We start from the raw sequence: 12,666 nt of genomic DNA on the forward strand, positions 1-12,666 counted from the left end.
GTACAATGCTTCCATAAAACCGATACCACAGGATTATTACTGACGTTCACTGACGTACATCCTAGCCCATAGGAATCCTGATGCCATTCTGTGCACATAACAAGATTTATGTTTTTCAATGTGATAAACTCCTGTGCTATATTCTCAGTTCCTGTTTTACCTGATGTACAACATTATTATCATCACCAGCCTCCCACTTTAAACCTCGCCACTTGAAGCCTATGTGGACAGAAAATGTTATATTTTCTTGTGAATTTATAAATGTATATACATAACTTAGTAAACTGATATTATTATCCATTATAAGACTTAGACTGTCACAGACTTACTTGTTTTTTGATCTTGCCAAGATGTGTTAAAGTTAAAATTAGATTTTAAAGGTGAATGACACTTCCTGATGATCTACTAATTATTAGAAATACCCCTTATTAAATCATAAAATTATAACTAACGATTCACTCACTTTTTTTAGACAAGAGAACACAAAGGGAGTACCTGAAAACAAAGGGACCATGACGGGTAGGGAAGTAGGGAAACTACAATAACTAAGGCAGGGAACATCACAGAAACAACCATAGCAAATCCAGCATTTCAGTCTGGATTACAACCATACCACAGCACCGAGACTGCACAAATCTCAGTTTTGATACTATTCAGACCAGAAAAGTGGGTGGGTCTTTCTGCCGTCCTGTTAAACTGGTTTTAAATATTTTTTATAATATAGGGATTGCATTGTGTCAATAGATAATATAGGGATTGCATTGTGTCAATAAATAAATAATATATGATTCTGAGCTAACAAAAAAAAATCACATGTGGAGTTCCTCAAGGGTCCATTCTTGAGACACTATTATTTCACATCTACATGCTCCCCCATGCTCAAATTATGCTACATTACAATAACTCTTACCATAAGTATGCAGATGATACACAACTCTACATTACAATGTCACCATGTGACTATCGTTCCTTAGATTCACTGAATACATGCATTGAATGAATCAATTAATGGATGTGCCAGAAAAACTTAAACAATTGTTTTTGGCTCCAAAATAGATACTTTGTATGCAAAAAAAGTGGAAATGACCTAGAGGCCACAGTCTAGCGCAGAGTCGTCTGAATCAGATACAGAATGACAGCAGTGCAGCATTGAGGAGGAGTAGGGAACAAAAACCTCATGTGTTCTTGATCTCTTGCTTCCAGCCACATCTCTTTGGCTTCCCTTTGCTGCACACCACACTGGAGAGTGAATTGGAGGGCCACAAGCGCCACGTTCTTCTCGTGGCACTCCCCAACCTCACCTCTACTGTGCTTGAGAAGAAAAAGCACGCTCTCTATGGGAGTCTGTGGTGGACAGCTATGGCAGACATGGGGCAGAGTCACAGTAAACCTACATCAGTCATATGTCACAGTAATGAATCTCTCAGATGGAATTTTGGACAATATTGAAAAATAGCATAATTCAAATGCTAATGGACTGAACTTCTTATCTTGTGCTGCAGATGTTACGGCGCATACGCCTGGAAAGAAATCTAATATTTTTATTTTAACTAAACAAAATGTGGACATGGTCATTTTAAAAAATTATTTTATTTAGATTTGACCTTGATACAATCAGGTATTTTTAACAAAATCTGAATGTTTACCAGTAATGTAATTATTTTAAAAATGGCAAGCGACCTACAATAATTCTCCAGATGGGTAACTAATAAGACATAAAATTACCAAGTACAGTGATACCCAGTTATTTATAACATGATGACACTTTATTGATCCTTGTGGGGATTTTTTATTTATTTTTTTGCTGAATCCATCTTGCCTTCTATGACACACATGTACATGACAGTAAGCTTGGCAATGAAGGGCAGCCACCAGCAACAGGGCTCACAGAGCTAAGGGTGACCAGGAGATTGGGGCCTTGCTCAAGAGCTCACAAACATGTGAGTATACTGCCAAAGCTGGGCTTGAACTAGTAACCTTATGACCACAGGCTTATAAAAATAAGCTTAGCCTGCTGAGCCACATGGCTGCCCAAAAAGAGCAGTCAGATGCAAATGAATTGGCATTTTAAGAAGCAACAAAAAGGTAACGTGATTACTTTTTAAACAAGGAAAAATTATTTTAAATTATTATATCCGAATACATACAAACCCTCTTTCCAATAACAATGTCATACACATAATGGAGTAGCATAAACGTGTGTTAGATTTACTCTATGCAGGAAATGAATTTGGTGGGTGAGTACAATGTGTTAGACTTCAGTCTGTACAGCCCTCATCAGCACATTGTGTGAATCCTGAGCCAGCTCATTCAGGCAGCTGCTTAACATGGAGTAGGTGGTCCCAAAAGAAATCCCACCAGCTAACATGGATCCAAAAACAGGAATATTGCTGACCAGGTACTCAACAACCATTAATCCACCTCCAGCTGCCTTGGTCAGCAGCTTAATGACCACATCAGCTGATATTTCCTTATTAAGTGGAGATTTGAGAACCGATTTCAGTTCTTCAAAGGGTACATCTGTTCTGTCAGAGAGCTTTCTCAAAGAATCATCATCTAGGCCAAATGCCAAATAATATCTGGAGATCTCTTTGACCAAAATAGTCACATCAACAGCAACTGATAGGCCTGGGATGGGTATGGCAGCCACTGTGCCTGATAGTACGGCCATCTTCCAGATGTCTGCCTGCAAGGCTGCCTTCTTTTTCTCATTGATTTCTAGGGTCATATTGGGCAGGGACAACAGCAAGACATGCCTCTTGTGCTTGGGAAGCTCCTTCTCCATGGTCCCTTCAAGTAAAGGGAAATCATAGCCTCCCAATTCAAAGCTGGAAATCAGGAAGACTGTGGGAGAAGTTAAGCCCTGTTCCTGAAGGCCTGAAAGACAGGGGGGAAACATGTCAAGCTGCTTCAAATTTCTTTAGAGCTCTAATAAAAAAAAAAAAAACAGAAAAACGTTTTACACCTAACCTCTGTAATCACTCTTACCATGTTTTGCCATGAATTATTCATTCTATCCTCTCCTACTTTTCTGTAAGGATTTTCATAGACCTTACCTTTCATACAGTCATCTCGGATTGTTTTTAATGTCTTCTCAAGGTCAAAGGTTCTCTTTCTTTTTTCTGCACGGATGTTCTCATCAATCTTGGAGCGCACAAAATAGAACCTCTTCTTCATTTTCTGGATCTCCATGGCCAGCTGTACGTTGCTGGACCTGAAACGCTCTGATGCAATGATGATGAAGAAATCATAGCGTTTAAACTCAACATCCTGAAGGTAAGTGTCTGCCTTGAAGTTGGGGGTTCCGATTCCAGGTAGATCCCACAGCTGGACACTGGGATACTTTGGGTGGGGGTAAGATTTAGGCTCCATGGTAGTCTCCACTACACCAGTGGGGGCTGAGTTGATTTCATCATCATCCCCAATCCCTCGGAAAGCATTAACAAAGGTGGACTTCCCAGAACCAGACTCTCCAGTGATAGCAATGTTCAGAGTAACGTGATCCAGTTCGTTAAAATATTCTTGAATCTTTTCAGCTGCTGTAGCCAAGGTGCCGTTCTCCAGTGCTTCTCTGATATCTTGCACTTCTTCATCAGTAACTATGTCAAATTCATCCATAGTGTTATGACAGATACTCAGGGACCCAAATGCGGTACAAGGAGCGTTTTTTAAGGAGACAGGCAAACTGAAATGGATCTTGTTTCTTGGTCGGGGTAACAGAGCTGAAGAAGTCGTAAGCTGGGAAAGTCAGTCCTACGGGAACATGAAGGACAGAAGGTCATCACACTGGGGAGGTCTGAAGAGATGGGGACTTGGTAGGACTAAGGTTCAGAAGGAAGGGCAGGTCAAGGCAAGACAAAGGAGATGAGAGAAGCCCTCAGTAAGTGACATTAGATCAATAATACCTCACACTGAATGCAAGGTTGAGTGAGCTTTTCTAGCTAATAGTTCAGGTGTTGTCACTTTGGGGCAACTGATTAAGCCGCATCTGCACATGGGACGTGACATAGCTGATTTTAATAAAAACAATAAAGTGTCATAAAGCACATGTTTTATTGTTCTTCTGTATAATGTATCTCTTTCAGTGCTGTGATTCATATAATCCATGAATGTATGTTTTGTGAATACATGTGCGGGGTGGCGGAGGTTCCATATACACTCACCTAAAGGATTATTAGGAACACCCGTTCAATTTCTCATTAATGCAATTATCTAATCAACCAATCACATGGCAGTTGCTTCAATGCATTTAGGGGTGTGGTCCTGGTCAAGACAATCTCCTGAACTCCAAACTGAATGTCAGAATGGGAAAGAAAGGTGATTTAAGCAATTTTGAGCGTGGCATGTGCAAAGGGAAAAACATCCAGTATGCGGCAGTCCTGTGGGCGAAAATGCCTTGTTGGTACTAGAGGTCAGAGGAGAATGGGCCGACTAATTCAAGCTGATAGAAGAGCAACTTTGACTGAAATAACCACTCGTTACAACCGAGGTATGCAGCAAAGCATTTGTGAAGCCACAACACGCACAACCTTGAGGCGGATGGGCTACAACAGCAGAAGACCCCACCGGGTACCACTCATCTCCACTACAAATAGGAAAAAGAGGCTACAATTTGCACGAGCTCACCAAAATTGGACAGTTGAAGACTGGAAAAATGTTGCCTGGTCTGATGAGTCTCGATTTCTGTTGAGACATTCAAATGGTAGAGTCAGAATTTGGCGTAAACAGAATGAGAACATGGATCCATCATGCCTTGTTACCACTGTGCAGGCTGGTGGTGGTGGTGTAATGGTGTGGGGGATGTTTACTTGGCACACTTTAGGCCCCTTAGTGCCAATTGGGCATCGTTTAAATGCCACGGCCTACCTGAGCATTGTTTCTGACCATGTCCATCCCTTTATGACCACCATGTACCCATCCTCTGATGGCTACTTCCAGCAGGATAATGCACCATGTCACAAAGCTCGAATCATTTCAAATTGGTTTCTTGAACATGACAGTTAGTTCACTGTACTACAATGGCCCCCACAGTCACCAGATCTCAACCCAATAGAGCATCTTTGGGATGTGGTGGAACGGGAGCTTCGTGCCCTGGATGGGCATCCCACAAATCTCCATCAACTGCAAGATGCTATCCTATCAATATGGGCCAACATTTCTAAAGAATGCTTTCAACACCTTGTTGAATCAATGCCACGTAGAATTAAGGCAGTTCTGAAGGCGAAAGGGGGTCAAACACCGCATTAGTATGGTGTTCCTAATAATCCTTTAGGTGAGTGTAGATGGAATATATGTGCATCATTGAGTACTTTTTTCTATATATATCAGCCTGCACATGCATAGGCAAGGATTATCTAATGTCTTTCACATATAGTATAGTGCAGAGTGTTTTAAACACAATGTGTTTGTTATACTCAGCAGTTAAACTAACTTACAACAAATTTCAGCACAAATAGTAACAAAAATTCAGCCATCCCAAAATGACCATACAACAATGAGATCATCAGACCATGAAGTCATGAAATATATCTGCTCAGTGTAATGTGGAATATCACTGATCTTAGTAAGGGTTCTCTTTTTGAAAGAAGTGAATTCCTCATTACATAGCATGATCATGTTGCCTGATAGGCTAGTAAATTTGGTTTCTACCACCCACACAAGAGGGAGACAGAAAGAAAATTTGTGTTATATATATATATATATTTTATTTGTATATTTCTCCTTTATTTGCTTTCTGAAAATGTTTCTTTCTTGTTTGCTTAAGCTTATATTAAAATAAAATATTTTAGGACTTTTTTTTAAGATTTTGGGCTTGTTTAATGTAGTTGCTTATTTAGGCTTGCTCCCTATCTCCTGTCTCTCTCTACTATACAGTACCTGCCTAATAAAGCAAAAGGGCTGAGTTTGTCCTGTTTCAGTATCCTGTTCCCTCCGCCCCTCTCCTTCCCCATACAAATCAAAACAAATCAAAATCAAAATGGAGTTTCTTTAGCTAGTTCGTTAACAATGCCAATAACTATGTGGGAAAAATACGAGAAAAATACAACAAAGAGTGGGAGGAAGAGTGGATGAAAAGACTGGATTCAACCTCAAGTGGGGGATAAACATACATGAACCGCAGCACCGTTTACATCAAAGAAGCTTCACGATATAGACACAGGTGGAAAGTTCACTCTACTCTACTAAGCTATACCACACACACACACACACACACACACACACACACACACAAACAAACACAAAGCTTCGTAATTATATCTTTGTGGAGACTCTCCATTAATTTCTATGGGGAAAACGCTATCTCCAATCTAGAGTTAGGTCCTTAACCCCTACCCAGCCCTAACCTTAACCGTAAGTAAGCAAACAAAAGTCTTTTGGCATTTTTAGTGTTTTGATTGCATTCACAGATCTTTGTGGGGACCTGAAAAATGGTCCCCACAATGTCATAATTACAGGTTTTTATGACATTATAGGGTACATTTGGTCTCCACAATGTAACATAAACATAATCCACACACACACAAAACACTGCACTTTGCTTGTGCTACTAATGATATATTTCTCCCTGAAATATAATGTTTCACTAGAAATCTAAAGTGTACTTCTTTGAATATATAAAGGTTACATGTAGGCAGTGGCGTGCACAGACATTTTGGGGGGCAAGTGCTCCAGGGGGAAAAAAGGGCACTTTTTGCATATGTGGAAAACCTTTTCTTTTTATAATAAAAAAAACGCACAGGTTAAATGCAATTTGACTTTTATTTCAAAACATTCTCTAAAAATCAAAAATCACACCACATCGCTGAGTCAGTAACAACCAGTTAGGCTAAAGACTGCATCTTTAGACAGTTGGACGGTGTTCTAACTTTCTCACAGGAGACACCTACTAAAGACAGTCAAAGACATTAATTTCAATCTTACCAAAGTAGGACAGTAGTTGACGTTAGTTATGGAAAGGCTAATCCACAAAAACGGAGAAACGTCCATAATTCTATTATTCATAATCATGTCAAGGTTTTAGGTTTTTCTGCAGTTCCATCTCTAAAAAGTGTGATGTCTTCCCGTCACTGACTTCAGTTTGAAAACTTTGTATTTATTCACAGATTTCCGTGAGATCATCCTAAAATTTGTAACGAAAAATGGGCTCAAAAGAGCCCTCTGCCTAACGGCATGTAGCCTATAGCATAACGTGATATTTTCAATAGTGTATGCAAAAAGGTCGGAATTGATGGAGAGTGGGGTTGCCTAAATGGTTTAGGTTACATTTTAAATGTGTCGTTTTTTTGTTTATCCATATGGATGGATGGAGGGGGCAAGCTGGCAAAGTTTGTCATGTGCAGTTTCTGACAGGCTACTTCACAACAAAACAATTGCAGGTTGGTCTTAGAGGGCAAACAGAATAATTTCACTCGATTCATGGGTTACCTGACTGGTTGGGAAGGGAAAGAGCTGCCGTGTTGTCCGCCGTGGCTCCCAGTCGCTATAGTTAGCCTACTATGCCTACTCCAAGTAGTCCTATGTCATGCCGCTGCTACACGCCTCACAACAAATGAACTGCAAGCGTGTTCACGTGACACAGTGACAGTGAAAAAGCGACAGGGTTCGGGTGTCTTTGAAGAAGGGGCACAAATCAAGCCATTATTTTCACACTTTTTTAAATCGCGCAGCTTTAAAAAAAAAAAAAAATCACGTCTTTCAAAAGAGCACTTTTTTGGACTGAGGGCAAAAGGGCAAGTGCTTCAGCACCACCTCGTCTCTATCTGTGCACGCCAGTGCATGTAGGCATGAGTGTAAAGGTAAGGAAGACGTCATGTAGCCAGAGAAGCATTGTGCAGCTGATGAAGGACTTAAAAGAGGTCTATTTCGACGAAAACTCTGGATACTGGTCATTTTTACAGACCGTACAACATAATATTACCGTAAATAAACAATTCGAAAACACTAACATACAGTTAGGTTTAGCGTGAATTTGTTTTTTTTTTCTTTACTTACCAAAGGCAAGTTCAAATATCCTTCAGGGCTAGATTCGAGTAGACACTAAAACGACAGAAAACTTAAGTCTAATCCTAACATTCGTTCGTATAGTTTCTGTTTCTTGCTCCACCCCTTTATTTCACAAACGTTTTCAGTAAAGTGAAACCGAAGCTTCCGAATTTCTCGTAAAAGTGCTACTTACCTAGAGTCAAGAGTAGTTTATGCGAGAAGCGTGCCCGAATCTACCTGAAAATACAGTAATGCCCGCGTATTCGCCACCAAATGGCGATTCAGACAACTAATACATTTTCTTGCATAATACTATACTAAATAATACAAGACAACGCGTTTCAGTTTGAATATAAGGAAATATTTCTCTAAATTTAAAGTACTATAACGTATAAATACGATCTATTGTTTATAGATCTATACAAATGTATCGTATTTCAAACTGGTTTTTCTTTTCTTTATTAAAATCTCGAACTTAAAGACTTCCTGTAGCATCAGTCAAAGAAATAATATTCATTACAAAAGGAAAAACAACGTGAGAACAATCTACCGCATTCAACTGAATAGGTACTGTAATAGCAGTGTTTTAGGTAACACTTTTATCTAGTAGTACATGCTAACTTGATGCATTAATTAACCAGTAACTAAGTGTTAGTTATACGTGCTGATCAGATATTCGTTCATCATTAATCAATCGTGACCATTCATTTATTTCATGCAAGAACTACAGTACTATAGGCAGCCAAAGAATATTATCCATCTATCCATTGTCCAACCAGCTTATCCTACTGGGTCACAGGGGATCCAGAGCCTATCCAGGGAACAACCCTGGATGGGGGGGCCAGCCCAATGCAGGGCACACTTGCACACCATTTACTCACACATGTACACCTAAGGGCAATTCAGCAATGCCAATTAGCCTCAGCATGTCTTTGGATTGTAGGGGGAAACCCCACGATGACATGGGGAGAACATGCAAACTCCACACACATGTGACCCAGGCAAAGACTTGAACCCATGGTCCCAGAGGTGTGAGGGAATAGCGCTAACCACTGCACCACCATGCCACCCCAAAGAATATTATGTTTAAAGAAAAATATGTTTAAATTATCTTCATGTTGGTGTAAAACTATGCTATAAACTATGCCTGTCAAAGTGTTTTAGCTTAGACATTTCAAAACCTCAGTTAAAATCACCCCATTAGTTACAGCAACCATACAATACACCCATATATATTTTTGACTTGACCACTAGCACACTAATCAATATCTCATTGGCTTTTTTAACTAATTAAGTTAATTAATTAATTGAGCTGGTCGTGTAATTTAATAAATACGTGGAATGGCTGAGGGGAGGTTTGGGAACTGAAGTGGTGTTCATCTAGCAATCCAACTAGAGATCAGTAACTTTTAGGAGAACAGAAGAATTTTTTACTAGATTTTATTAGTTGTAATTTGGATATGTTCTAATGTTAAGCTGTGTTCTTTTGTTCTGAGCAAATGTGCACTTATTACCCACATAAAGAGCTTTAAACATTTCTTTTGACTGCCTAATACTTTTGCACATTAATGTATATTAGTTCATGATTTCTTTCTGAGTAGTAACTGAGTACCTGTTATTACATGGAGCCTTCAAGTAAAGTGTGACAATGTTTTAATATATGTGTGATCTGTATGGACAAGCAATTTATTAAAAAATGCTATAAGAAAGCTATTTTTTTTATTAATAAGGTAGAATAACTTATTTGTTTAGTGACTACGAAATAAGTACAATGGTGGAAATGTTCATTGAAGTAGGTACCGATCCTAGTCGATGTGGCACCGTAAGCACCCCCTGTCTGAGGCAAAGATAAAAAATAAATGATATTTACTTAGCAAAGGCCACATTCACATTGCAAGCCTAGGTTCTCAATTAGGATTTTCTGCTGAGATCTGATTTTTTGTTTGCCTATTCACATTATTCATGTTTTAAAAATGTGCCCAATATCAGATTCCATTATGAACTGGTCAGGTCCTGAACTGATCTGCATGTGCAAAAGAAAAATAATAATGAAATTTATTTGAAGAAGCACATTGGAATTCTTCTCTTCATGTACCTCATCTTGCTGTCCATGGCTTAGGGGTCACAGCGCAGGGTCAGTCAACATGCGGCACCCCTGGAGCTGGTGGTTAAGGGCCTTGCTCAAGGGCCCACAGACATAAGACTATCCATGGCACCTGCTCATCACTTCTCACAGCTAAAAATATCCCCCTAGGAGAACCAAAGTGGTCCACCCAGGCAGCTCCAGGAGACCACTTGCAGCCCCCCCCCCAAAAAAAATGTCAAAGCCTCCCACCTGTCAGAGTTGCGTGGCAGGCGAGCCGGAAAGCAGGTGAATGGAGCCATACTTACGGGTAAATGGGGTTTTATTGACGACGAAAGGGCTGACAGGCACAAACATCTACTGACACTACAGACTTCAATGACAGATCTGACGGGACTGAACTCGGACGTGGACTAAATACACAAGACAGGCTGGGATTAACTAGAAACAGGTGGGAACAATTAGGAGTCGACATGAGGAAATGAGGGGGCAGGGCACACACGAGGATCGTTCGGAGCTGATCGTGACAGAACCCCCCCCCAAAGGCGTGCATACCAGGCGCGCCTGAGGGGAGGCGACGGACGAGACGAGGGGCAGGAGCTGAAAAACAAAAGTAGAACATCAACGGGAAACCGGGAACAAGACAGAGACACAAAACAGGCACAGGGGCAAAAGCCACGAGAAAACCTGACACAGGACAGGAAACGCAGACAGGCAGACGGAGAAGGGAGACACCAGGGGAACATAAGCAGGCGGATCAAGAGGGCCAGGAGTGAACAGAGGAGGAACAGAGGGATGAGGAGCAGACACAGGCGGGACCAAGGGAGGAGGCCGAAGCCGGAGGGAACCCCACAGGGGCCGAGGGAATGGGACGAGGGAGAGCCGGAGGGGACAAGGAGGGAGCAGGAGGGATCACCGGCAGAGGCAGGCAGGAGGGGGAAGCCGGAGCAGGTGGAGGGGAAGCCGGAAGAGAGGCCGAGGACCGGCACCGAGGAACCAAGGGAGGGCCCGAAGGCGACCGCCGAGCCGATGGCGCAGGCCCTGCAGGCAGCCACCGAGCCACAGCCAGGGGCCAAAGGGCGAGCCAGGGGGCAGGGCGGGCGGGACCCGGGCCCGATGCCTGTGTCCCCTTCCCTTATGGGACACTGACAGGCGGGGCCTCGAGGGGCGTCGGTCACAGTGGGGCAAGGGAGAGAGAGTCATCAGGGAGGCCCCCGAGGGGTCCCACTCCAGCTCCTCTTCCTCACAGGAAAAAGGAGCTGGGTGCTGGTTGTCCGGGACCTCCTCGGGGACTGGGACTAGTGCTGGGGGGACAGGAGTCTTTTCTCCATGGGAGGTGGCCGGCGAGGACGTGGGTGGAGTGGCAGCAGGTGGTGCCGCCTCATCCACGGACAAGCAGGGCTGGACGGGCGAGCAGGGCTGGACAGGCAGGACGGGCGAGCCGGGCTGGACAGGCAGGACGGCGGCATCAGGCAGGGCCATGGGCAGAGTGGCAGCAGCAGGCGGGGCCGCTGGCCGCAAATGGAGCAGCTGCCTCAGGGTCTCCTCCACCTGGGCTAGCTGCTGGAGCGGGGAATCAGGGGCGGTGGTGGCAAACTCCCTCCGGAGCTGCTCCTGGAGCGGAGCTGCCTCTAGGGAGTCTCTCATGACGGGTTCCTCAACCACCCACCAGTACAATTCCTGCAGGAGCTGCTTACAGCCTCCAGGCAGGGCTGTGGCTCAGGAACCCTGGGGGGGGGGCTGCAGCAGGCACCTCGGGCGTGCGGCCAGCAGGGGGCGCCTCGGCGGACACCTCGGGCGTGCAGCCAGCAGGGGGCGCCTCAGCAGGCGCCGCCGGTAGGTCCAGAGCAGGCAGGACTGGAGCTGCCCCTTTAAGGGCTTTAGGGACCCGGGGAATTGCGTCCCAAGCCGTCCTGGCTCCCCTGTTGGCCAGGCGTGCCCGGCCGGTAATGATATGCTGCCAGCGGCGGCTCCTCGGTGAAGGCGCCGGGGGCTTTGCGTGCTCGTGGGAGCATCGCAGCTGGGACGTCGTCCGAGAGCGGGTATTCCCCCCCTCACCTGCTAGGAGTGAAGCCGGTAAGAGAAGACACCGCCCTACGACGATCGTCGGGTCGGCCTCTTCCCTTCTTCCCCGTCGCTTCTTTCTCTTCCGCCGACCCGGACCAGAAGGTAGAGGCGGGGTTGCTTCTGACCAGGTGGGAGGCTGGAGGCATCTCTCCCTTACCTTGTCGATGAGCTGTCGTAGGAGGGAGCGCACTTCCGCCATTACGTGTGCTTCTTTGGTGGGTGTGATCCCCTGTAGGAGATCCCAGCTCCTTTCTGCGAGGGAGCTTAAACCGGGATCCCCGCGGATCTCTGGTAGCTCTCGCCAGTACTCAGTTTCATGCAACAGGGCGAGCCAGAGGTCTTCGGGGAGATCTGTCATTCTGTCAGAGTTGCTGGGCAGGCGAGCCGGAAAGCAGGCGAATGGAGCCGTACTTACGGGTAAATGGGGTTTTATTGACAACGAAAGGGCTGTCAAGGGCTGAGCTTTTTAAATTGGTATTTTAAGCGAAAATATTAGCACCAGTTGATCCGTCGGTTGGGTTACTCGTAATATT

The 12,666-nt window shown here is 43.9% G+C and overlaps 1 protein-coding gene across 4 annotated transcripts; it reads right to left on the reverse strand.

Annotated features, from left to right (window-relative positions):
• Window positions 1–1,571: 1,571 nt before the first annotated feature.
• LOC111840412 (interferon-inducible GTPase 5-like) lies at window positions 1,572–8,312 on the reverse strand. Of its 4 annotated transcripts, none has more exons than XM_023805200.2 (3): window positions 8,177–8,312; window positions 3,057–3,753; window positions 1,572–2,877 (listed from the first exon to the last, which is right to left on the reverse strand). In XM_023805200.2, the coding sequence occupies exons 2-3, from the start codon at window positions 3,616–3,618 to the stop codon at window positions 2,252–2,254; spliced, it is 1,188 nt and encodes a 395-aa protein (XP_023660968.1). In that variant the 5' UTR covers window positions 3,619–3,753; window positions 8,177–8,312; the 3' UTR covers window positions 1,572–2,251. The 4 variants fall into 4 exon arrangements, with proteins under 4 accessions (XP_023660968.1, XP_023660967.1, XP_023660964.1 ...); XM_023805199.2 differs by lacking the exon at window positions 8,177–8,312 and adding an exon at window positions 7,993–8,120 and having other exon boundaries at window positions 3,057–3,821; XM_023805196.2 differs by lacking the exon at window positions 8,177–8,312 and adding an exon at window positions 7,993–8,119.
• Between the last annotated feature and the right edge of the window lie 4,354 nt (window positions 8,313–12,666).

Source organism: Paramormyrops kingsleyae, chromosome 9 (genome assembly GCF_048594095.1).
Source record: "Paramormyrops kingsleyae isolate MSU_618 chromosome 9, PKINGS_0.4, whole genome shotgun sequence".
Classification (NCBI taxonomy): domain Eukaryota; kingdom Metazoa; phylum Chordata; class Actinopteri; order Osteoglossiformes; family Mormyridae; genus Paramormyrops; species Paramormyrops kingsleyae.